At 30.3% G+C, this 26893-nt stretch overlaps 1 protein-coding gene across 7 annotated transcripts in view; it reads left to right on the top strand.

Annotated features, from left to right (window-relative positions):
- LOC142319528 (aquaporin-like) overlaps positions 1 to 24867 on the top strand; it is a 246385-nt gene extending 221518 nt beyond the window's left edge. For all 7 annotated transcript variants that reach the window (XM_075356908.1, XM_075356909.1, XM_075356910.1 and 4 more), the window contains 2 exons: positions 19477 to 19557; positions 22586 to 24867. In XM_075356908.1, coding sequence (XP_075213023.1) covers positions 19477 to 19557; positions 22586 to 22786 — 282 coding nt within the window. In that variant the 3' untranslated portion in view covers positions 22787 to 24867. The remainder of the gene's footprint in view (positions 1 to 19476; positions 19558 to 22585) is intronic.
- Positions 24868 to 26893: the final 2026 nt, after the last annotated feature.

Below are 26893 nucleotides of genomic sequence, written 5' to 3'. Positions count from 1 at the left end.
TCATTGATTCATAACATAAAATTTGTTACAATAACTAAAAAGAAATTATCAATGAAATTATGTTAAGAAGACAACATATATAAACATTAAAATTATACAATAAAAATATTCTAATTCTCAGTAGACGGTTAATTTTCCAAAGAAAAATCTGATAGTTACTTGTGAGTTAAAAATCTTCTATACTCTAGATTATCCTAAAATGTAATTCATTTATTTATCAACTTCAGGCTAACCAAACGATTACATTCGGGTCAATCCATTTGAAGTGTCCCAAAAAACATAAGGTGGTTGTTTGACCAATTAAGAGAAAATTGAAACTTATCCATGTCTCAGGACCTTAAAACTATTTTTATTTATTTATTTTTTTTTTATTTATTTAAGCAGCTTACCTGTGGTGACCATTTTTGTTATAGTGCACACACCTATTTTTGTGATTGTAAGGGTTTACGAAAAAAAATCATAAATAAAAAACTATTGGTCCTGGAAGAATGAAATACTTGAAATGTACTAATAAAAATGTTATAACCTCTGAAAAATCATGAAAAACCTGTTAAAAGCAATACCATTTTGACTCCCTAAATAACTGCTGCAAGGGGGTTTCTTGTGTTCTTTGCACTTTACATATTTTTATATATTTAGCCCCATGTTTTCAATTTGAGTTGATGTTGATGTTTTTTGATATTTTCAAATTGCTGTTTTCAATATTTTAAAAAAATTATTAATGATAGGTCGTAATTTAATGATAACGTAACCAATATCAGTAACCTAATACAATTTTGATTCAGAAATGCTTATAAAACTTGCCCAAACTGAGATTTCAATGAGTAGCCTACATTTTTTTTCAAGAATTCATTTTTATTTTTAATTGGTTTAATTTTGTAAACACTATTGAAGAAAAAATGAATTATAACAAAATTTTAATTGTTATTCAATGAAATAGCCTGTTTTTGTAGCAATGAATGCTTATTATTTAATGTGGTTAATCAACAGCTGTGATATCTCTTCTGATAATTCTCTTGAAATTGTGTGAGAACGATCCGTCACTGTAGTTAGTTTTTCAGTTTTGAAGGAGGTGATATACCCAAAATGCTACAAGCAGCAACCAATTTTTCAGTATTGTGATGTGGGGCAATATATTGGACTTGGTCTTCATATTCAAATAGTTCTTTGTCCTGCTGAGGAAATATACTCTTTGTGTTAAGAGACGTTCCAGGAACTAAATTTAAATTTGAAAAAATGTGTTCCTTGAGAACTTGTTCTAATGTTATTTGTCTTAAGTTTTTTTTAACTGTCTTTTTTATTTGTTCTCAAAGGATTTTAACAGAACTGTCCATACAGGTGAGTGAATTTAGACAAAAACGTTTTTTCATTATATTTACAAACACTAGTGACAACTGAATTAACATGTAAAAATTGTAAAGTTGGTTTTCATCACTAAAATTTTAATGAGTTCTTTTGGCACTGTACCATATACTATTTTATGACACCCTTCATTTACATAAATTCCTATGAAACATTGTTCTTTCATTGTTTTATGTGAGATTACTTGAAAATAATAAAAAAATTGATTTAAAAATTGGCAAATATAATATTATTAAGTAAAATTTATTTATTTAATAAACACTTCCAAACAAACACAGGATGAAATTTGAGACAATCTGTAGATATGAACAGGTCACTGACTAATGTCAGACTGACCAGTCTATAACTGCAAAGCTAAATGATGCAACAAGCATAAATAAGCATGTTGCAACATGAATTTTCCTGATGATTGGAAAATGACTTCAAGCGCCTGTTATAACATGAACATTACAAATAAACATTACACAACATTCAAACAAGTCTATTTCAACTGTAGTAATAAGTCTAAAAATATTGAAGTGCCAAGAAGACAAGAAACCCTCTTGGAGCACTTATTTAGTGAGTCAAAATGGTATTGCTTTTAACAGGTTTTTCATGATTTTTCAGAGGTTATAACTTTTTTATTAGTACAATACCTAAGAAACCTTTTTATTTGCCATAGACACATACAAAAACACTGCAAGTTGTGCAAATTTGAGATTATCACCAGCCCCATCAGAGTTATATGAAACCAAAATTTGAATTTAAAAAAAAATTAGTTTTTAAAAATTGATAAAAATTTAAGTATATCACCATTAATATTATTTATGGTAAAACTACTAACATATACCTACATATAAAAGAATAATTCAAACTGTGTATGCCATCCCTGCCTCTTGGAAAAGATTACCAAAAGTGAAATTTCACTGTTTTTCATGTTCAACTTCATTGGTAATTTTCTCATAGAAAGAAGAGAGATAGATAAATAAACTACTGGACAAATCTTTCATTCTTAGGTCACTTCAAATGGATTGACCCAGTTGATAATGAAAGATGAAGTTGTAATGAATGAAAAAAAGCCAGTTAGAATTTGACTTAAAGCTGGCAGAGATTTGAATCCAGAACTTTCTGGATGAAAGAAAGGTAGATATATAATCACTACATTGTCATGGAGGAATGTGTATGAGAAAAAATATAATGTTAAAATATAAATAAAATATACCTACATATACCTAACAAAAAATAAATAAATACATTGTTAAAATTGTTGTAATAGAAATGGTTTTTATTCTGGTTAGTATTAAGGTAGTTTTTAAGTAGGGTAGCAATGATGTTAAAATTACAATAGAACATTACATTTACAAGTAACAAGATTACATTAGAAGTTTTGAGAATTAAAATAAGATTAAGCTTCACTAAAAATTATCTGTGGATTGAATGCCCATTCATTTGAACCAGTAAAAAGAAATTAAGAAAGATTGAACTCTCATTTAAAGCCGTTAATTACTTTTTGTAAAACTGCAAAAAAACCAAAACATTTCTGAGATTTTAAAAAATGACAGCCTAAAAATAACTTTTAAATGAACCAGTGCTTCATCCAGTACATAAAAAATGAAATTACAAAGTATTGTTATTACAAAACAAAGAAGAAATAGAAGAAATAAGACCTTTGTACTGGTTCTGCAAGGTGGCAACAATATTCAAGAGTTTTAAAAAATTAACTAAACCATCTAATAACCTCATTTCTGTGGATCACTAAAGTTTACTAAATATTGAGTATAATTGCATGCTGCTTGTATTTAATAATGCTAGTACCTATGCCATTGATGGTCTGTCTCTTAAATAAAAAAAAGAAGTAGAGGTTGCATGAATTCAGTTTTTACCAATCCTCTGTTATGAAAATCACAAAAGTTAAAAAAATATTTAACTAATATATAAATGTGAAAGTTTGTGGCAATTCGGTCTGTTTGCAACAGCAGCATCATGCAAAAACCAAGCGACCAATTACTTTCAAAATTTCAAGATACATTTGTGTTATCCCAAAGAAGGTTTTAAGCCATAGATTTAGGCGCTACCCTGTTGGGGATGAAGTGAATTTTTCCTCTTGGATGATGACCTAATACTGTTTTTGTTTTTTGACATAAAAATAATAGACTATTTGTTTTATAACATATATGATTTTCAGTCTCTTATCTCGATCCCTTTCTGAGATATAAGGTATTCTAGGGTAATGGAAAGGGGTATGATCATCTACTGCAGGAGAATATCAGAGCTTCTATGTGAAGATGAGGAAAATGTTGAAGGAAAGAGAGCTTTTCAGGCTTTAATTTTTTTTTCAGTATTATTCCCACAACCATGAAGATAATGAAGAATATTCCATAGGGCAGAGCTCGCTTGCTAGACAGGAAGGATGAGTGGAGTGAGCCCTGACCAGCTCATTACACATAATTGTAAGAAGATTATTAGGTTGGATTGGGAAAAGGCAGTTTCAAACAATTAATTTATTTCCTTTTGGTTGTAAGACCCATTCAAACAGAAAAATTCGAAGTTACATTTAATATTTTCATCATCATATGATTATCTATCCTGAGATAAATCCTTTGCATCATGTTCATCTTCATTCTCTTATATTTCCAGCTAAACTTTTAGTTCTTGTTTGATTCAATTTCTCTTTAGATGTTATCATTTTTAATCTTCTAGCCTCTTTTCTTTGGACCTACTACTGATCTTTCTAGCATTGTTTTAATTAACTATTCTCTTTCATGATAGGTCTAGGCTAATTAGCCTTCCTTTCTTAATTATTCTGATTAAGGTTCTATTTTTGTTAACATTCATTATTGCTTCATTTTTCATTTTTCTGGGTTAAAAGTACAACTTATATAACTCAACCTAGCTCTCTTTCTCTCTCCACAATTTTCTTTTCTAATAACTTTCTCTACTTTTGTAATCTTTTTAAAATTTTCCTTTAAAAATATGTGTAGGTGTTTCTTATCTTCCCATAGTTTTTCTTCCTTTTGTGTTTTAATTAAAATTTTTTTTTTTTATTTTAATCACTTGGCACTCTATGTATGTGCCTAAACCATCCTAGTTTACCATATTCAGTTCTCTCTTCTGTTACAACAAGCTGTGGCATATTATTCTGTTCGGAATTGTGTATTTAAAATATACATTTTCTAAACAAAATTAGCCAACAGATGTATATATATAGTTTCAGATGAAATTAATTGTCTTGCTTGAAATGTAACAAATATTTTTATTCACAGATTTATGTAACTAATAGTTTACAAGTTCATGTTGATAACCACGAGTTGAAAAGATCATCTTGAGGGGCAGTTGTGAACCTTTAAACTACATTTCTTACTGAATTGCGGTGAATGAGCAAAAATACTTTTTCCATAACTCTATTGCTGTTGATAGGAGTAATCTTCAATAAATTATCATGCCCATTAGCATATAGGATTATACAACAATCTTCTGATCTGTAGAAATCTTTTTGCAACTTTTTCAGTTCTGATAACTGCAACCAGTTTGAAAAAATTCTTCTTAACCATGTAATTAAAGCGCACGTATGAGAATAATTAAAACAACACTAGATGAAGGATAACATAAAGCTGTATTTTCTTAAAAAGTAGGCTGATGTTTTCAATACTCTTAGATAATATGGTATGTGAAATAAAGCAAATAAAACATATCCATTGATTAAATACTTATTTACTGGACAATATACATCAACCAGTAACTGCAAAAAATTGCCCACATTTTTATGAAGTAAGGCATTCTAATTTTTGTTTTATTTTGTTGTTATTCAAGTTATATAACTGGACAAAGACCCTTTGTTTAATATTGGATATAATTTTTGGTTATTTAAAATCTTTTATTACTTAAATATTATAAAATAGTGTGTGTGTGGCTTCATCTATTCCAAAAGTTATAATTATTTTTCCATGAAAAGAAGTATATAGAAGAAAAGAAGTTTCTCTTATGTATTATTATATGTTCTTCATACCGGAATCTCAAAATTAGCCCTTTTCTCTTATTAATTTTCTCACTCTTTTATGTTTAAAGTCACATGTAATGTAATTTTTATAAATGTTATGTAATTTTCGGGACTAAACAAAAAAGTGTACTATACTTTTACAGTATACAAGTAAATCCAACTAAATTCAATTACCTTTTTTTCCTGTTTAGCCTCCGGGAATTACCGTTCAGTTATTACTTCACAGGATGATATATATGAGTATAATTGAAGTGTAGTTGTGTTCAGTCTCAGTTTGACCATTCCTGAGATGTGTGGTTAATTGAAACCCAACCACCAAAGAACACGGGTCTAGAACACAATCTAGTATTTGAATACTAAGTATACTACCTTTAGTAGGACTTGAATGCTGGAACTCTTGAATTCCAAATCTGCTGATTTGGAAAGATGTGAATCGAGTGGTAAATTTGGTGCTTTGGTAAATTATGGTCTTTGATCTAAGAAATCGAATAAAAGAGGTTCCAGAGCTCTATTTCACTTAGATTTTAAGAAAAACGGGGTAAAAAACGAAAACGTTTTGTCGAAAAATACACTTTTTTAGGTTTGGAATAAAATAATTGTGTTAATTTACCAATAAACAAATAAAAATCTCTGGCTAACTCTGTAGAGATTTTAATTCTGAAAAAAATTTATGTAAATAATGTTTATTAAACACAAATTTGTGATGTTCAACTTTAATAAAAAACTGAATTGAAAAAGAATAATTTACATACAAATGCTAAAATTATAAAAATAGATTTGAAAGAAAATATATTACAAAGTTTTACTTTTTCTTAGGTTGGTAATAACAGCTGATCAACATTAAGTTTACCGTCTAACATTTGAATATTCGTTTAAGCTGGTGTTTGAGCTCTTACTGTTCGGTCAGTCATTCACACTGGATGATACCACAAATTTGTTTTCATTTAAAGAGACGAACGTGTTGTCAATCTATGGTAGGGTAAATACAAATGTTTACCAGTGTATGCCATGTTACGTCAGGTCACATCACTAAGGGAGGCATTCGGAAACACAAAAAATGCCACGGTGGTCACAAGTCAAAGGAATGCAACGAAATTAATTGCAGCAAGGCTGAGAGTAGGGTGGGTGAGTTGCAGGGCCTACATCCGGACGGATATAGAGAAATGTTATCGATGTTGGGATGTCGGTCACAGCAGAAGAGAGTGCAGAGGCCAGGACCGTTCAAACCTCTGCTTCAACTGTGGTAAACCCGGCCATGTAATTAAAGATTGCAAGGAGGCGACCATATGCCTGGACTGTGGAGCCACTTCACATAGGACCGGGAACCCGTGCTGTAACAAAGGTCATGACTAAAGTAATACTAGTTAATAATAACAGGAGCCTACTCTCTAGTGATTTGAGCATAGAAATAGCAGCTAGATACGAAGCGGACTTCCTGGTGGCCACCGAACCTAATGTGTATTCGGCGGCCAGAGAACAGTGGCTGACCGATGGGAATGGTGATGTGGCAATTAGAAAGATCGTTGGAAATGTGGATTATGATCTGTATGGTAGAGGTGACGGACTCATTGCTGTTGAGGTAAGCGATAAGATTATAATAGGTGTATATATCAGCCCTAACTGCAGCAGGGAATCTCTTAAGAACAGACTCCTTGACCTCCAACAAGTCATTATACAAGCTCGGAAGAGAATAGTAGTCCTTGGAGACTTTAACTGCAGGACTGTTCTAGCTGGAGCGGTCTCCTCGAACGCTAGAGGAAAACTCCTGGAGGAATTGCTGACAGCGACAGGAATGACATGTATAAATGACGGGACAGCCACCTACCAAGCAAGAGGGCATCAATCGGTCCTGGATTTAGTTATAATTGATGGAAGGATGCGCACTGATGCAGCTGATCTCATGATTCTTAATGACGAAACAGCCAGCGATCACAGAGCCATCTTTGTTAACTTCAGAGAGCAACGGCCAGAAATAAGACAGATAAATAACAATATCAGACTGTCTGATCAACAGATATATAGAGTGGCTAATAATGCGGCAAATAGAATTAGAAATAGTACACAGATAACACCTGAAATATTCCAAAATATAGTTAAAGAAGAGATGGCGAACATACCGAGGAGAAATAATATTAAACATAATATGGTCTACTGGTGGTCCAGGGAGATAAGAGGAACAGCGTAGAATTATGCAAAGACACAAGAGGACGCCCCAGAGGTTGCGAGCTAGAGTTGGTTCGGAAATAGGATGTAACATTGCGACAGAGCAATATAGGCAAGCGAGAAAGACGCTTAACTTCCTCATAAAGCAGGCCAAAAGAAGGAAATGGTTAGAACTATGCGAGGAGTTGAATGCTGATCCGTGGGGAAAGGCTTTCAAAATAGTAACCAAGCGGCTTGGGAGACAAGCTCCGACACTGAATGAAGAAACGGCTGCGTTGCAGATCAGAAAGTTATTCCCCAGAACGGAGGAGCAATATAATAGGGAGGTGATAGAATGCCAGGGAGGAAGATTTACACAAAAAGAGGTCATGGAAGCTATAAATAAATTAAAAAATAAGAAAAGCCCCGGCCCAGATGGCATCCCAGCGGCCATCATTAAGATAATAGCTAGGATCGTACCTTGGGAAATAGTCGATGTAGCCAGCTACGGCCTACAAAATAGAAGCTTCCCTGAATGCTGGAAGGAAGCAAGAACAGTCTTCCTCCCAAAGGCAGGACAAATTCAAGAGAACACAGCATATAGACCGATTACGCTCATAAATAATATGGGAAAAGTAATTGAAAGGTTGTTAGAAAATAGACTTAGAGAGGAAATAGAGGAAAAACAATGTCTACATCCGGAACAATACGGATTTAGAAAGGGACGGTCCACGGTGACCGCAGTCGAGAAGGTAAAAAACTGGGCATTAAATTGCAGAAGCGGTACATGGAGGACTAGAAAAATCCCCATGATCATAATGCTTGATGTTAGAAACGAATTTGGTACGGTCCCCTGGACAGCCATCATTGAGGCGCTTCAAGCCATGCAAATAAGTAAATACTTAGTAAATCAGATAGATCAATATCTGCAAAATAGGTTCATAGAGGTCAAAACCCTAGAAAGGAAAGCGATATTTCAGGTATTCGGAGGGGTGCCGCAGGGATCTGTCCTTGGCCCAACCTTATGGAATGTTTTCTATGATAAAATCTTCAGGCTGAACTACCCCGAAGGGGTATCGATACTAGGATACGCGGATGATATCGCAATATTAGTAGAAGACAGAGATATTAATGAACTGGAGAACAAGGCAAACCAAGCGCTTAGAACAATAGATGAATGGATGGAGGATAACAAATTAGAAATAGCTCCTAATAAATCCTGTTGCCTGGTCCTTTCGGGTAGAAGACCATTAAGAAGTGTGAATCTAAATATCAGAGGACAGAGAATTGATGAAGTAAAAGAAACAAAATACTTGGGGGTACTTCTGGACAAAAGTTTAAGGTTCAGCAAGCATATTGATATGATTTGTGGGAGAGTTACTCCTGCTGTAAAGGGATTAAGAGGATTATTTCAAAACCACGGCACACCTAAAATGGTTATTCGAAGATTGATAACCGCGGCTATCACTTCGGCGGTACTGTATGCGGCTCCCATATGGGGGGCGGCAATGAACATACAGCGAAATAAAAAGAAGTTGAGAAGTGTCCATAGACTGGCATTGCTGCGTGTAGCTGCTAGTTACTGTACGGTATCGTATTACGCGCTGTGCGTACTGACCGGGGTCCTACCCATAGACCTTCAGATAAAAGCCAGAACCCTCAGACACAGCGGTATGTCGAAAGAAGAGATGGAAGGGATTATAGAACAAGAATGGCAAGAAGAGTGGGCAGGGTCCAGAGTGGGAGAATGGACCAGACGCCTAATCCCTAATATTAAAACCTGGAATAACAATAGACTCGGAGATGTCAATTTTTACATGACACAGTTACTGTCGGGGCACGGTTCTTTCGATCAGTATCTGTATAGGATCGGGAAGAGAGCCACCCCGCAGTGCATCTATTGTCCAGAGAACGACGATGCCGAACATATGTTGTTTATATGTCTAAGATGGGCCGTTAACAGAGGTCAAATAGTAATTAATGGTCTTACACCAGAAAATCTCATAAACTGGTTGGGGTACAACAATGAGAACTGGGAATGGTTCCGCAGGTTCGCCGGGGAGGTCCTGCGGGCCAAAGAGGATGAAGACAGAAGAATGGGAGTATAAACAGTAGGGTAGGGCGGACAGTCACTCCATGGAGGGCCTGGACGCCTTGGTGTGCGGGTACCTGAGAAGGGGGTGAACTCCAGGGGAGTTTGAGTTTGAGTTAAAATAAAAGACCAAGTCCCGGTCGGCGGGGTCGTCCCTGCGGGAGCCTAGGCTCTTTGTGGGGTCGGCGCTGTCGATTAGAGGCCAAAGGCGTAAAGACCGAGTCCCGGTTCCCTGCTGAGGCGCTGGGGGACGGCATAGCCGGACCTTGGCTCTAAAGCGGGGGATTAGAGGCAGGCAATGTAAAACAAAAGATCCGAGACCGGGGAGGCCAACCTGCCGTGCCGGACGTATAGCCGGCGGGTGGGGGACGCCTCCTTTGAGAGTAAAAGGACACTCTCCCCGACTGAGTACTTAATTGGATATCCGGTCGGGGAGAGTAGGGGAGAAAAAAAAAGGGTAAATACAAATGGACTGGCTGCTGTGAATACGGGGAAATTATCCAGATCGAAGAGTACCGGATCGTAAAACGTTTTGAGACTTTGGAGAGGCAAGTTCGAGAAACAGGTATGCTTAAACTGCAACGATTCGATACTGGTGTGAATGTTTTGTGAGAAATGCCAACGCTGAAGAAGTAATATTGAATGCTGTACAATTATTTCCTAGCACCAGAAAGTTGTCACATCGCTTTCATGTTTTGCAATCAAGTGTGTGGCGAACTTTACGAGAACAATTATACCCGTTCCATACAACACGTGTACAAGAGTTATTACCACCTGATTTTGATACAGATAAAATTCATCGATGGTTAATTAGAAAATTTGAACATCATCCTGATTTCCTAAGTAATATTCTAATTACTGATTTCCAATCCGGTTTGTGTGTTTTGTTTTTCATTAAAATTGAAAGTCTCACATTTATGTTTAATTTTAACAGACGTTATTTACATCAATTTTTTTCAGAATTAAATACTCTACAGAGTTAACTAAAAATTTTTTTTTGTTTATTGATAAATTAACAAAGTTATTTTATTCCAACCTAAAAAAAATTTATTTTCCGACAAAAACGTTTCGTGTTTACCCCGTTTTTCTTAAAAACAAAGCAAGATAGAGGTCTGGGACCACTTTTATTCAATTTCTTAGATGAAAGACCATAAATTACCAAAGCACCAAATTTACCACTCGATTTTTATCCAGAATTTTAGTACGGTTTAATTTCACAGGTGGGACAGAGAGCAAGGCTAAATGTTTTGCGAGCCGAATCGTTTTCTGACAGGTTTATATGAACGTTTTTCTTATCTTTTGCAATTGAATCATCTCCCCAGAGATTGGCATGCAATTTGGAATCACGTATGTATTCTTAACTACATGTACTTCAGGACTAGTGACTTTTAACAACAAAACTATAACGATAAGAAGCAACTATAACGATTATCTCTCAAATCTGAAAATATGTTTTCATTTTTGAAAGTTCAATTTAGTTTACTTGTCTAATCTATTACCTTATTTTGGTGTAAATAATGGAATCTTGGTATATTCCAGCGAGTTAAATTTTTAGATCAGTTTATAAGAAATAACTCTTGAACTCTTTAAAACTGAAAATTAATTGTTTGAAGAGTACACAAAAATAAAACAAACAATAACAAAAAATTTGTTTAATAATAACAATTATTAAATTTTATCATCCAAACTAATTTTTGAAAATTCCAGCTTAGGATATTTAACAAATTTAAATAAGTGTAGTAAGAGTATAAGATTATTCTTTTTTGTTGTTTAATAAACAATGAAGTTAAATTTTTTATTTTATACTATTTTCGCTATTCAGTTTAATTTAAATTATTTCTATAAATTGGGGTTATTTTTGTAGTCATATTTTGTGAAAACTATTTTAAATGTTAGGTTTATAAAACCTAAACATAAAATTAATATATATCAACCAAGTAGTCTAAATTAGAAAGTTGCATTCTTTGAATCAGTTTTACGTTTTGAAAGAGAAGGGTTGGTTTTCAGTTAAGTAGTTCTCATTTGAAAAAAAAAAAATACTGACATTTTCTACAAAGAATTTTAGAATATAATAATGATGAATACAAAATTAATTTTAAGTTAAAAAATACAATTTTAGATTCGATTTGATGATATGTTCGTTGTACATAATAAAAATTTCAACAACATACAATAGAATACTTACATTTTAAACAAACAATAACAAAAAATTTGTACTTAAAAAAATACTTAAAAAACTTAAATTTGTACTTACAATACTTAAAAAATAAAGTATTCTAAATGTATTAAGATTTTACTTTTGGATATTGACATAAAAAAATAACATAATACTGGGCATTTATTGAAAATTAATTACTTACTATTAACAACAATTAAAAATAAATCTATATTCATACCACTGTAAAACTAGTCACAAATAAATAATTCCTTTAATTTTTAAAGTTAATGTATACAAAAAATTATCTAACTTTAAAGATGTTTTAAAAGAAGAAAAACGTTTAAAAATAATGAATAAAAATAACTCTAAATCTATTTATTCTAATATTTATTGGAATGCAGTAATCTAAAAAATTGAATGTGGAGAGAAAAATGAAAAAAAAAAATAATCTGTACTAGAATGACTGATAGAAAATTTAAAAACTGTTATTAGCAATATTTACAAGTTTGTAAATGTAATAAACAAAAATATAATTATATAATCATATCAGAATAAGTAGGCAACAATTTTCTAATCAAGAAAATATTAAAATTTTAAAAATTTAATGCAAATATAGAAACAAATCTAAATACCTCAAAAAACAACGGATAAAACATACTAATATTAATGAATATTAATATTAAACATATTAATGTTATAAGTAATATTTGACGAAGGAGACTGAATTTATTTCATTAAAAATTCATAATTTAAATTTAAAAATATATTAAAATTAATATTTGATACCAGAATAATTTAATTATCTACCAGTGGGTTATAGTAACAGAATAACTAATTTATCTCCCTGATAAACATGAACATCCAACTGCTTCTACAGTTTTAAAATAAGAGTATATTTTTTACAAGACACCAAATCAGCAAGAAATTTTCCTACTTAGTATGTAACGAAAAATCGGCTGTGGACACCACATGACTTCCTTATATACCTATTAAATTACATATACACATTTTGATTTTATCATTTTTTTTTATTTATTGTTATTATTGAATTATTATTTATTGTAAAAACGTTTTTACGATCAGAGGTTAATAATAATAATTAAGTCAATATAATTAAATTTAAAAAAAAAGAAAAGGAAATGAAGTCAGATTCAAACCGGCTTCAAAGGTCTAATATTTCATTAATTCAAATTTCATTTGGCTATAACTCTGGAACCAGTGAAAATAAGTACCACTTATGATATATCGCTGAAAAGCTCTCAATTAGGGCTTATTACTGTAGTTAAGAAAAAGTTCAAAATCCAACTTTTTTTTGGATTTTGAGCTTTCTTTAATCAAGATGGTACTTGGTCTATTTAAACATTTACATGCTGTAAGTTGGAGAAATTAAAATATTTAACTTTTAATTTGTTAACTTAAAAAGCAATAAAATAATAAGTTCAGTTATTTTAATTTTAAAAAAATGTTTGCATATAAATTAAAAACACCATCGTTAATTAATTTTTTTTTAGTTGCACCATTCTCCAAGGTCATCAGCGATTATGCTGGGGGTTGATTTATATATTCTAAACTCCTTAGTCGGAAATCAAACCCGATATCTTTAGTGTAGAGGCAAACGCTACCATTTATGCAACCGAGAGTAAATTAGTATATATAGATTTTAGACAATATAATTTGGACACGTCTTCTAGGTTGATTAATTACAGATTTTCATAAACTAATGTAAAGTTAGTTAAACTCATTTTAAGTAATAACTTTTACTCCTAGGTCTTGAAATAATCGAAGAAAATGCTTCTATGATCAGCACGGAACCCTTTGAAATATTGTGACTTTTAGAATTGCTTTTCTTTCGGTAGATTGATGGCCATTCCTGATTTTTTGACAATTTCTGCTTGTTGATAATTATTAGTTAATAACTTCGTGATTTTATTAATTTTCCTAAATTACAAAAAATTAATCTCACATAAGCGTCTGTAATTAGGCGTTAGCGTATAGTTAATAAAGAGGACGTAAATTAATAATCGGCGTTACCTCGTCACATTTAAATCGTTCATCAATATTTTCGTCCTAAAACTTCACTTACTATTTGCACCTAAGTTGCAACTTCAATTGAATTTATCAACATTCGTCTGCAATCTTTCTTGTAAAATTGTTTACTTTGATCTAAAAAATGTAATATGTATAATTTTTCCAAGTCACAGAAATTTTGTAGATCGCTTGAAAAATAGCAAAATCTTTATAGAATGATTTCATAGTCTTTCCTTCTTTATTTTGAATATCTAAACAGTATAGTAGCTTAATAGTTGAGTTCTATTGGCTGCAAAGTAGTAAATATTTCGTAGTTTCGTGCAATGGCTGTACGAAAAGGAGCATTAATTTTCTAATATTTTTCCGTTGAATGCGTTATTTTGTAGTATGGTTTTCTTTTTCAGATTTGTTGAACATAATCTGAATTATTAGTTATCGTGATTTTGTATTAACGTCGTTATAGACTAAACGTTAAATTGATCGATAGAGTTTGATCTTATGTTTATTTTTTCCCCGTATTTATTATATAAAATATACTCTTATGTGGTTTTAATTATTAGACGCTGGTAATAAGACTACCGATAGATAAACTGTAGTGTGTTAATTAGAATAAATGTTACAGTCGAGTTTGCCATTTTACAGGTTTATCAATAAAATGCCTATAAGATGACAAAGTGGGTAATAAGATAAAGGTAGAAAAAGATAATGAATGATCTTAAGTACAATCCCTCGTTTTCTGTGCAGGTGAACATATTGATGTTTTACAATGAATCTCGGAACCAACTGGGCTTTTTAAACGGCCTTTGGGATCATAACTCTTAAAATTGCTTCTGAGCTTATCATTGCGATATATGTATGTAGCTTACTTTCGGTTTTCGTTGCTAGAGGAGTATGGAGTGTTGTTTAGTACTAGAGGGGGAAGTCGTCGTAAAAAATAAAATATCACCGAGTCAGTCGCTCTTCTCTCGTTGACTGGATCGTAAACCCAGTTATAGGACGACACGACGGTTGCTACCGTGGTACTTAACCGGGGCTTCACATAGCACATAAAACTCTGGACCTCTAAAATCGATATACCTTGAATTTTAAAATGGAAAAGAGACTTGTAAAATATTTTTCGCAATTTATGAATAAAATAAGAAAATACTGTAAATTCGACGCTGATTTTTGTGTCGAGTAGACAATATAAATTACCCATTGTAAGACCTTTTTCATTTCCATCTTTGTAATTAAAACAAATTTCTTTTTTAACAAAATTCCGACGAAATTTTATTAGGTCTATGTTTGGGCAAAATTACTTCAAATTTTACGGATCTGTATGCTATTCTACAAGGCTGTAGAACTCTTCTAAAGCTCTATTATTGAATTGCTTCTCCCTGAGCAGTTCCGTCTCTTGTTTGAGTAATGAATTAACATATATTCTGAAATATTATTGTCATAAACGTTGGAAGTAATGTTTATTTAGGAAGTGCCCGCATCAAGTACAAATAAATGCCCATTTTTTTCGAAATCAAACTTACAACGTTTGACGGCATTAATTATTAAATGCTAAAATTGAATACGTTTTTGTATAAGTTAAAGATATAATCTGAAATGACTTAATGGAAAGTACGTAACTGAGTTATGCAAGTTAGTTACCTATGAGAACAATTAAAGTTTTAGTGTTATATTAATGCACTGAAAATGTCTTGTCTACTTGATTCTTTAATTACTGTAAAAATATGTTGTATTATTTAATATTATTATGCAAGTAAAAGTTTAATTTTGGATATGATTCAAGGGATCTAATTATGATTCTCAGGGCAGCCTACCATGTGATTAAGTGAAACGTTATGGGTTAGCTTAATTAATCTGATTGATTTCTTCATTTGAATTATATTTTATTATGTCAGTATTTATTAAATCAAACCATTAATTTTGGATTGTAGGAAAGTTACATACAATTTCCTTCTCGTTCTCTTTCTATACACACACGCATACATGAAGGTTAAATTTATCACTGTCTCCTTTTTTATAAGTTAATTAATTAAAAAAGAGGCAATATTCATAGCTCTATGGAAATATTTCTAATTTTTTTCTATAAATTCAGTATCTTTTAAAGTTTGAATAAGAGGTTTTCCTTGATAACTGCCTTTTTACTTCTTTGCACGAAGTAAGGAAGTATTGTGATCGCGAAAAATTTCGGTTTTCAGATTTCAACGGAAATATCCATTTTGACCATCTCTGCATCCATTTTGATTAGTTTTGGCATAACGTTGTACGTACGAATGTATGTACGTTCATATCTCGCATAACTCAAAAACGATTAACCGTAGGATGTTGAAATTTTGAGTTTAGGACTGTTGTAACATCTAGTTGTGCACCTAACATTTTGAATGCAATCTACTGAACCAAAAGTGTCCAAAAAGGCCCAAAATCCAAAAGAATTTGGATTTTGGACCTTTCTTAACTGCAGTAATAAGTCCTCATGGAGAGGTTTTCAACGATACGTTACAAGTGGTACTTTAATTGATTTATAGCCAAATGAAATTCTAATTTATGAAATATTTTGGTCTTACTAGGGGAAGACACATCGGTTCGAATCAGACTTCATATCCTTTTTTTTAATTTAAATATATTGATTTATTAATAATTATTAACCTCTGATTGTAAAACAAGTTTTACAATAAGTAATAATTCAATAATAAAAAAAATCAAAAAATATCAAAAGTTATTAATGAAATAAAATTTTATGCACCTTTCATTTAAAAAAAAATGTGTATATATAATTTAATAGTACATGGAAGTCATGTGGTGTCCACATCAGAATTAAAAAATAAAAATATTCAACTGGCAATAAAGTATAATTATTACTCAAAAAGCTTTAATTTAATCAATAAAACAGATAATGCTATATTTAATAATTTCTCTATTTAGTTAAAGAGCTGAATTTACAAGCAAGAATTAAATTAATAAAGCCTGTCTTTTCTGTAAACATTTTAATAAATGAATCATGTTTCTTAGTATTGTGTTGGGTAAACAAAGCTTTTGGTTATCTTCAGATTTGTTGTTTTCATTTTGGTCCACAGTATGAAACTGGATCCAAATGAAATTCAGTGTATGAGTTTCATTTCTCCTCCTCATTCCTCCTATTTCAATCTCACTTCCAATTCATTCTTTCTATTCCACTCTACTTGTGCAACCTTTCTTTAAATCTTAATTCTATTCTAAAGCCAAAATAAATGAAATGTACTCAGGTTTCTTAATTTTATTTCCGTTTTATTTTTCTATATTAAGTTTCGAATAAGTCAAGAAACCATTTGTTTGCATTAAATGAATAAAAAAAAGAGTTTGAGTAATTAGATTTTACAGTACGTAGTTCTTATTTCTGTGCAAATAAATTGTCCATAGATAAGAATAACGTTTCCTAATAATTTAAACATTGATTTTTTTTTTATCTTTTCAAAGATTTATTTTATTTCCATATTAAAAAATTTTGATCCTATTTGAAATTAAAAATTGTTAATTTTCTGGATAAAATAAATTTGTGATTATTATTTATAGTCTTACTTAAATCTAATACATCTCATTTTGCAATCAGTATAATGAAAATAGATAACACATCTTGTTATTTTATGAAAACTGTATTAAAACCATGATTGTATACATGTTATGATCATAGCTAGTAAAATTCGTTTCATCTAATGCAGATCTGATACACCTTATTATTCATTATAACCTAACCTTTTAGTCCATTTTTGGTAGAAAATATTGGTTTGCAAGATAAAGAGAAATTATATGTGGAGGTGTAACTAAAATATATTGCACAGAAATCCAAATTATACAGAATACAGCAAAAAAACGATTTTAGTTATTTGGATAACTAGGTTCAGTTAATAACAGCATTACTACTCTTAAATGTAATAATGAGAATTTTTTATTTCATTTTATTAAACGGTAAAACTGTAAATAAACCAGTTTTGGAAAAAAGGAAATCCAATTATAAGCACCTAGAAAGTATGTTTGTTAGTCACATCAAAAATAAACTCACCGTTACAGTTGGTAAAGCTGTGGAAGTACATGAAGGGAAATGGATACCGGTGAGAAAGGAATTAGGTGAGCTGAAAATAGAACAAACCCTCTTTGTTATTTTTTTAAGCATTTCCAACTAATATCTGTCAAATTTTAGGTATTTGTCGTTCAGTCTGAAGTAAAATTTATTCAGATCTGATGCAGTGTAATGTAAGATAATCTTAAATTATATCTTTCAGTTATCTAAGAAAATTGTTAGATAAATACCTGCTATTTCTATGAGAAAAGATTGTGCTAATTGAAATCTTTTCAGAAGAATTTTATTCTATCTACACTTTATTGGTGAAATAATTATTTTTGATAAAAATATTACATAAGCTCAGCCTTATGCAAACTGGTTAAACAAAATTAACGTTTAATTAGTTTATTTACTATTTAGGGAAAATTTTAAATCATGTTTATTATTATAAATTTCTTTTAAAAATATATTTTAATTTTATTGAACTATACGTATGTAGTTCATATACAGTTTTATATCAAAGATAAAAGTATAAGAACCGTTTACCACCAAGAATACAGAATTTAATAATGCTTCTTACCTTATGCTTATTATTTTTTAATAGTGCTTTCGAGGTTTTACCTCATCAGTTAATTTTTTTTTTTCAAATAACACATTAGAGAATACAGTAAAGTACTGTATGTGTGGCTGCCACATAATAAAAAATATTTAATTTTTTAACTTTATATTTTGACAACATATTATTTTTTATGTTGTAATTTTAATGTTTGAATTTAATGTGTGATTTGAGAAAAAAAGAAAAGAAAAGTTGATGAGGGAAAACCTCGAAAGTGGTACTAAAAAATAATAAGCCTAAGGTAAGAAATATTATTAAATTCTGTACTCTTAGTGGTAAACGGTTTTTATACTTTTGTGTTTGACATATTAGTACAGAGGGGAATATGGGCAAATACAATAACAAAAGAGAAGTTAATTAATAGTTTATATATACTAGTGGGGTTGGTTATTTTGCATTGAACATTTTTTCAAAACAGTGTGGTGATTTCTTTAAATCGGTTAAATTAAATTTTTTTCTTATTCAATTTATACTTCAGTTACTATCTGATAAATTCTCCTGAAAAAAAATTCAATTGTAGCTCTGAGAATGGTATACTTTCATTAATTTTTCATGTGTGTAATAAAACAGAATGTATTCATTTTAATTTCTGTTTTAAAATATTATTATATTACCTTTGTGTAATAACTCAATGGCATTAGAATAAGAGAATAAAAAAATTCAATAATTATAAAAACTTGTAATAATAAATTATACATTTTATTAAAAAAGAAAATTTAATTAAGGAAAAGGTACCACCAATGTAACTTTTGATTTTGTGACTACTTGAATATATAACATAGTATTATTCAATGTTACATATAATATTGAATGAACATATACACAATAATATATAACAATTTAGAATAATGTTAAAAAATATTTCATGAAATATTATACAAAACATTTTATTTGTAAATTATTTTCCAGCATGTTATGAAAAATTGTACAATAAAAAATTTTCTACTGATAGTGTTATTGTTTTATATTTTTAATTATTGTTTAGTTTCTTTTATTGACTGATGTATATAGTTAAGCATTTAATATCAATTTTAGTAATTTTAGTTTCAAATTAATTTTTTAATTTTTTCAGGGTCCACTTACTGGAGCTAGTATGAATCCTGCAAGGACATTAGCACCTGCTTTAATTAATGGAGTATGGACTAAACACTGGGTAATAATTACTGATGTTTAATTTTATTCATTTCATAATAAATTAACCTAACAATCTTGTGGCTAATAAAAAATAAATATCCGGCTGAAACCCAACTTTTCTGTCAGATTGTTAGAAGGCAATGTTTTTTCTAGCCCAGAATGAATGGTCAATGTTTTCTCTATGGACTGATATTAATGGTAGTTTTCTTATATGCAACAACATAAAATGTGTTCACACACACACACACACACACACACACAGAGAGGGAGAGAGAGAGAGAGAGAGAGAGAGAGAGAACAATTATTTTTTTATGTTTTCTTTACTAAATGAAGCAGTAACTGATGACAGACTATGAAATTCTTTAACACCCTGTTCTGCCAGAGTGTTTTATATATATATATAATAATGATACACACTACACTAACAGAATTAATAACAATAGTTATTATTATTAATAATATTTACTATTAGAACATGCATAGAATTGTCAATTGCATAATTTTTTTTATCTACTTCAAAAATTTCAGTTATATTTCAAATTTGAACAGTATAAGGCTTAACATTTCATTTAATTAAAGATAATTCAATAAAATTAATAGTTACAGAGCTATTAATGACAAATAAATTTTAATGATAATAATTTTGGAATTTTCTTAGGTAAAATTTGCAAACTTGTTTATTTTGTGTAAGAAGTTGTTGGGTAAATATGTACAGTAAATTTCACTAAAATGTCTCAAACTGGTCTTAAGATATATATTTTTATTAAAAAACACAAAATGGCAGATAGAGGGAAATGAAACAATGTATGGCATTTGTCCATGTTAATTTTTTGTTTATTTTAATGTTCTGAATCATCCCTTTTGTTTCGTTAACTTCTCCTGGTACACAGTCTATATATATTTAAAATTATTTTATAGGTTATAAAATATTATACTATATTTAATTATTTTTCATAAAAAAAATCTAAGTCCATTAAATAATTAATTTTTGTTTTCCTTCCTTTTGCAGTTTGGTTTAGGATGCAAATTAATTTTATCAAGTTCAGACTTTATAAACATTCAATCTTTCCTGTTTCAGGAGAATAATGCTGAGTTTCCATCTACCTTTATTTCTGTCAAGGTTTCTTAGTATATTACCTTACCCATTATGCATACCTTTACGTAGTAAATTTATCTCATTGATGAAGTAGATTTAACTGTAGTACAGAAGATAAATCATGAACTAATTTTTGATTATGATTAAAAATACTTGGAATGGTTGACTTGATTATTTTTAAGTAGCCAGACTACTATTTGTACTGCCTCTTTTAATCGGTATTTTATATCTATGAGACAAAAGTTATTGAATATACCTGAAGCTTATCACAAAAGTTATGAAACTCATTGCATTTGATTCGTTATAAAATGTATATATTTTTTAAAAACATTTAGTTCAATAAGGTATTTCTTTATGAAAAGTCATTTTATCTCCAAATGAAACCAGTGGCATTCAAAATTGCTCTCAAGTGTCACATTTTTTTTTTTGTATGGGTAATTGCCATAAATTTGAAATAAGATTTTTCCATTGCATTTATTTGAAAAATATCTGCAGAAATTAAGAAAAGCTTCTTGTTTAATTATTGATGATTATTCAATGTTTATTAAGCTTAAAAGGCTCAACTGCCATATTAAATTTAAAGCAAGACTTATGCTTTATCATTACTTAAACAAATTTTTAAAGAGAAATAGCTCAAAAAGTTTAACAAAGTTATAGAGTTTATGAAACTCTATAACCACTGATTGTTTTTGATAGCACTTATGAGTATAGAATAAAATTAAAAAATACAAAACACTGTGTTTTTAGGAAACCCCAATCACAAGCTTAAAGTTAGTAAAAAAATATCCAAAACTTTGAAATTTACAACTCGGATTACCGAACACATGTTCCTCAAATGGTGGGAATGTATAAGATAAAAATATCTTTATATTGGATCTGTTTTTTTTTGGTTTTTCTTTCTTTTTTTTTTAATGAGATGAATGGATGGCTTATGGTAGATTAAGATGATGCTGCCAACTAATTGTTTTGTTAAAATAGAAAGAAAATAAGTGACATTTTACATTGAATGCTGTATGTATTAATAATCATTTAAGTATTTAGGATATGCTATATAGAGCAACATATATATAATAACCATAAAATATGGAAGTATTAGATAAAAAATTACTGTTACAGATAAATAATGTTTATTACATACATTAGTAATGAGATGGGATCTAGTTACAAACTGTACATGTTTGTAACTGTACTCAACAGGTATGGGTGATCTGTGGAAAGTGGAATAGCTAGTAACTCACATTTTTTCTGCATGTGATGTTAAGTTGGTCGTTCAGCAGGACTCTATTGGTTGTTAAAAGACCTTTCTTTAATTGTTAAGTTATGTGAAAATGGAGAATATATGGGGATAAACTGTTTATTTTTTACAATTTTATTGATTTTGCTTTTACACTACTTATAAACTTTTTGAATTTGTGGTACTTGTTTGATATTTGAAGAAATAATTGTTATTTCCTGTATGATATTGGGGAAATGCACCAAAGTAAAAAACCTACTTAAGATATAATTAACTGTTTCATAAAAAGATATTAAGTTTAAAAAAATATTACACTAATATGATTCTGATGTAATAATTACTAAATTTTTTACTAGGAATAATATTGGGAACAATTATTTAATGGTAGTACTTAAATCAAAAAATTGAAAATTTGTTATCACTGTGTTACACTTAGAGCTTGAATTAATAACAAATAAATATCTTATAGTTTAATGTTTTGAACTCCATATGAGAATTCCCTTAATGTAAAAATTTTTATGTTGTTTTCCATTTAAGTAAAAGAAATGTTAAAAAGTTAAATTAACAAATTCCATTGTTGATTGTTTAATAATAAATATTAAATGCTACTTAAATAATAATAATTATTATAATAAAACAATAATTTATAATAATAAAATTAATTTTTGTTGCTATGATCAATTTTTTTTTATTGCTTTACATAATTATATGTTTCAGATTTACTGGGTCGGTCCACTGAGTGCAGGATTTTTAGCAACAGTTTTTTACCAGCTTGTGTTTGATAGAAAACACCCATCAAAACCTGAAATTGCAGAAGAAGTTCCATTGACAGGAGTGGCAACTGGTGACAAAAATACAAGAAATTCTATGGCAGCAAATACTGATACGAAACAAATTAGTGAATCTCAATCTCAGTAGGAATCGAATGATGTGTTTGTTCACATACTTAATCTGTGTGCTGTGCACATTTATGTAATAATATTAATTAGTTTATTTTTAAATTAATGTTTAGCCCTGTGACATTAAAAAAAACTTCACTCATGACATTTAATTTCCATTACTGTACTGCACAAAACATCCTTAAAATTACAAATCCCCGATATAATTTTACTCTGTTGTTAGAATTGTACATTTAATAGACATTACAATAATTACAAATTAGTTTCAAAGAATTGTGTATTTATTTTAGAATAAACTGATGAGGAGCTTTTTTTTTAGAAAAAAAAACCCTGATTTTGTTTGTTAATTTGTGTATATGTGTGTGCGTAAATATGTGTTTAGATAATTAAGTACTTTATATAAAACGAAATCTTAAATTATAACCATTATTGTTATAAAACATTACAGTCACACTAGTGAGCCCCTTTTCATGTTTTGTCCAGCAAACACAAATCATACTCCTTATCCCACCTCCTCCCTCATCTGTCTTCTCCTTTTACTCTGTTTTTGATCTGTTCTCTTCATCAAATGTCCTGTGTTCAGCTATTTAGTTGTATTTTTTTACAGTTATTGTCTTCCACTTGTGTGTGACCTTCACAATTTGCCCCTTATTCGTGTACTTTTTTTTATTATAATACAAGTCCTAGACATGTTAAATGTGAACTTGTCCTAGACATGTTTTAAGGGTATTAAAAAGTTTTAGAACAACTTAGATATTTGATGTGTAACATGTTAATTTTAATTAACTAATCTATCCTAGTCTTATGAAAAAAGGAATTCATCAACTGAACAAAATTCTTATTTAAATATGTTTTCATACTCTGCAACAATTATTCATTACTCTGAAAAATCTTGCATATTATAAAAATATAAATTTATTTGTTTATTCATCCCTTGTATGATTGTCAAGTATTCACTACAGTTTTCGTAAACCTGATCAGTGTTTGTGGACGATCAGTGATAAAGAACTCTTGAGTTTTGCAAGTTAAAATAGCTATCTAACATTTAAAATAGCTGATGTTCATTTAAATTACACTCTGATTAACATCTCATTACCTGATTAATAATTTTTCAGTTTTTAATTGAAAGAATTGTTTATTAAAGATCAAACTATTACTTAGAAAAAAATTTATTTTGAGTGTTGGGAATTTTTTTTCTTTTTTAATTTACAATCTACATTAGATTAGTTTTAAGAATGTTTTTCTTAATCATAACTGTAATTGATTACAAGATTTTAAAATTAATGTTTTGGAAAACTCTTCTTATATATATTTTTTTACTATTTAAATTTTCTTCCAAATTGCTTTGCAACATTGTAAGGTAATAATAAATATACTTAGCTTTTATAAATTAAAATGAGTAAAATTATACAGCTTAGTTTTGACATACACACATGCAATTACTGATAACATAAATGTAAATTTTTCTAAATTAGTTATGTACAAGTGATAAACTAAAAGAAGACAATGTAAAAAAATATGCCTACACTTTTTTATTTATTCTTTTTACCTGTATTTGTATGAGAACAGATTTCTGTACATGATTTATATTATAAAAATAAATTACAGTAATTTTATAGTAATATGTGATAATGTATAATTTATGTAATTATCTTTGATTGAAGTTGAGATTGATTGTAACAGATTTCTCATTTAATTTTTTGCAGTATAACTCACTTGATGTTTCATAAAAATAATTATCGCTACAAGAGTTTTAAATTTGCAATTTCTAGTGCTGTATTCAGCACATTTTTTTTAAAAATCCATACATTATTGTTTATATAATTTATTTACTAGAGTATAGTAATTTATTAACTAGAAATTATTATTAATATTTATTGTAAATAATTTAAATGTGTATATCTATGTTAACAAATAAAGTTAATATGTAAAAAAAAAATGTTTATAAATCTCAACCCACCAATATTATTTTCATAAACTGTTGTTTCTTGTACCATGTATAATAAAATATCTTTGAATCTTAATATAAGTGATACATTTAATGTTGATGTAATAATTTTATATCTTGTGATTATTTTGATAATAAATTATTATTTTTTAATAAAATGTCATATCTTTTACCTGAATTTACCTTTAGTTTAATAAGCTGTTGTAAGATTATAATTATTTTTCATATTCATCTTTATTTAAGTGTATTACATTATTGATTATGAGTTAATCATAAATAAAAGAAAAGAAGAATGAAAAGAAAATAAACTTTGGTTCTTTTAACTTTTTATGCTTCCTTGTTTAAAACAACTTTATGACAATAATGTTTAGCAGGATTTAAGTGAAGGGAAAATTAATCACAAAGTGGACTGTAATTTATAAGGTTGAAATTGATATCACAAACTTTTTAAATTTTATTTGGTGTTATCAGAATGATGATGCAACTTTAGGTTAGGTAACAATCCATGTACTGAACTTAGAATGATATCAACATAACCTCTCTTTCGTTTTTTCTTTCTTTTGTTTAGCCTCCGGAAGCACCGTAAGATATTACTTCAGAGGATGATATGTATGAATTTAAATGAAGTGTAGTCTTGAACAGTCTCAGGTTGAATATTCCTGAGATGTGTATGTGTGGTTAATTGAAACCCTAATCTTGTGTTATGGTTATAACCAAACCCTTTTTATTTTTTTTATGTGTACAACCACGGATCTAAACCACCTTGTATAACTCAGATGTACAATTCTTACCGACCTACCTTCAAGGCACCTTTCTTCTTACCAATGTTTTGGCTTTTATGCATCATCTATCTCCTCTGACATCTTCTTTATTATGACTGATCATGCCACCAATCAGGTTCCAGTTTGTTGAGCCATGGATCATGGCTTTGAGTACATTGTTTGGCATCACCTGCACGATTACATTATATACATCTATTCTTGCTTCATCCCACTGTGTACAGTTGAAGATGGTATCGTCCACTGTATCATATTCACTGCCGTAGATACATGCAGGGGTCTTTCTTCTACCAGTTTCATCCATCTACCAGTTTGGGACATTGTCCACTTCTGTTATCATCACTTTATTAGGTTCCTCTTCGTTTGGTTCCTAGGTATGCTGAGTAATCTTAACATTACCTCCTCAGCTAATAATTCCAGCAGCGGAATTGCCGCAATCACAAAAATTGCCTCTGTCGAGACCATCCTGTATGCACACGAACTTCAATTGCAAGCCAACTCTCAATCTTGAACAACGCCACTTTTTTACTTAAGGCCTGCCTCCAAACTGGCACCTCATAGAGGGTGATTGACCTCGCCACTGAAGCAAACACTTTTCTTTTGGATGTGCTTGGTCCACCAACCCTACACATTAGCCTGGGGGCGGCCACTACGGCTTCCTTGCCTTATCGACGGTCTCTACAACTTAAGGCTGGAAATATCTTATGTTTTCCAGCCAGAATCCGAGGTGCTTGGCTTTAGTCACAGGAACAGATCATCAACAAATCCTGTAGAACATACTCCATGAGGATATTTACGCATGAGGAGACTGTCATAAGATATATTCCACAGGACCAGTCCAAGCACCGATCCCTGTAGAACTCCACATTATATCTCCATCTCCACATTTACTCCTTCGCCATATCCGATCATTGATCTACCTCTAAAATAATCTTCAATTAATCGCAGCAGATAGGCTCTTCAATTCTTGGACGATCCACCCGAACAGCAGCAAATTGAAGGCACTGCTCACGTCCAGCAACATTACCGCCGGGATGGAACTTCTTCGCCAAGTACCAATCGCTGCCTCGTCCACCAGCTTCATTACCCTGTCAATCGCCATGGTTGTGGTGTGACCTCTGCAAAACCAAAACTAATTTTGGCTAAGATCCTCACCACGACCAATTTCCTCTATAAACCTTGACACGATTAGCCTCTCAAAAAGCTTTCCATGCAGCTAAGGAAGCACAAGGACCAATAACCAGCAGGTTCATCCTGTTTTTCTCCGTTCATCTTCAAAAAGATTAATTTTGCCCTCTTCCATCCTTGAGACCAAACTCCCTCCAGGATAATCCCATTGAATGCCGAAAGAACTTTGCCAGGGAGTTACATTGTCACTACCTAATTTGGAACTCTATCC

Source organism: Lycorma delicatula, chromosome 2, assembly GCF_047948215.1.
Source record: "Lycorma delicatula isolate Av1 chromosome 2, ASM4794821v1, whole genome shotgun sequence".
NCBI lineage: Eukaryota > Metazoa > Arthropoda > Insecta > Hemiptera > Fulgoridae > Lycorma > Lycorma delicatula.
Note: the sequence above shows the minus strand (reverse complement) of the source record. Positions and strands in the feature narration are given on the sequence as shown.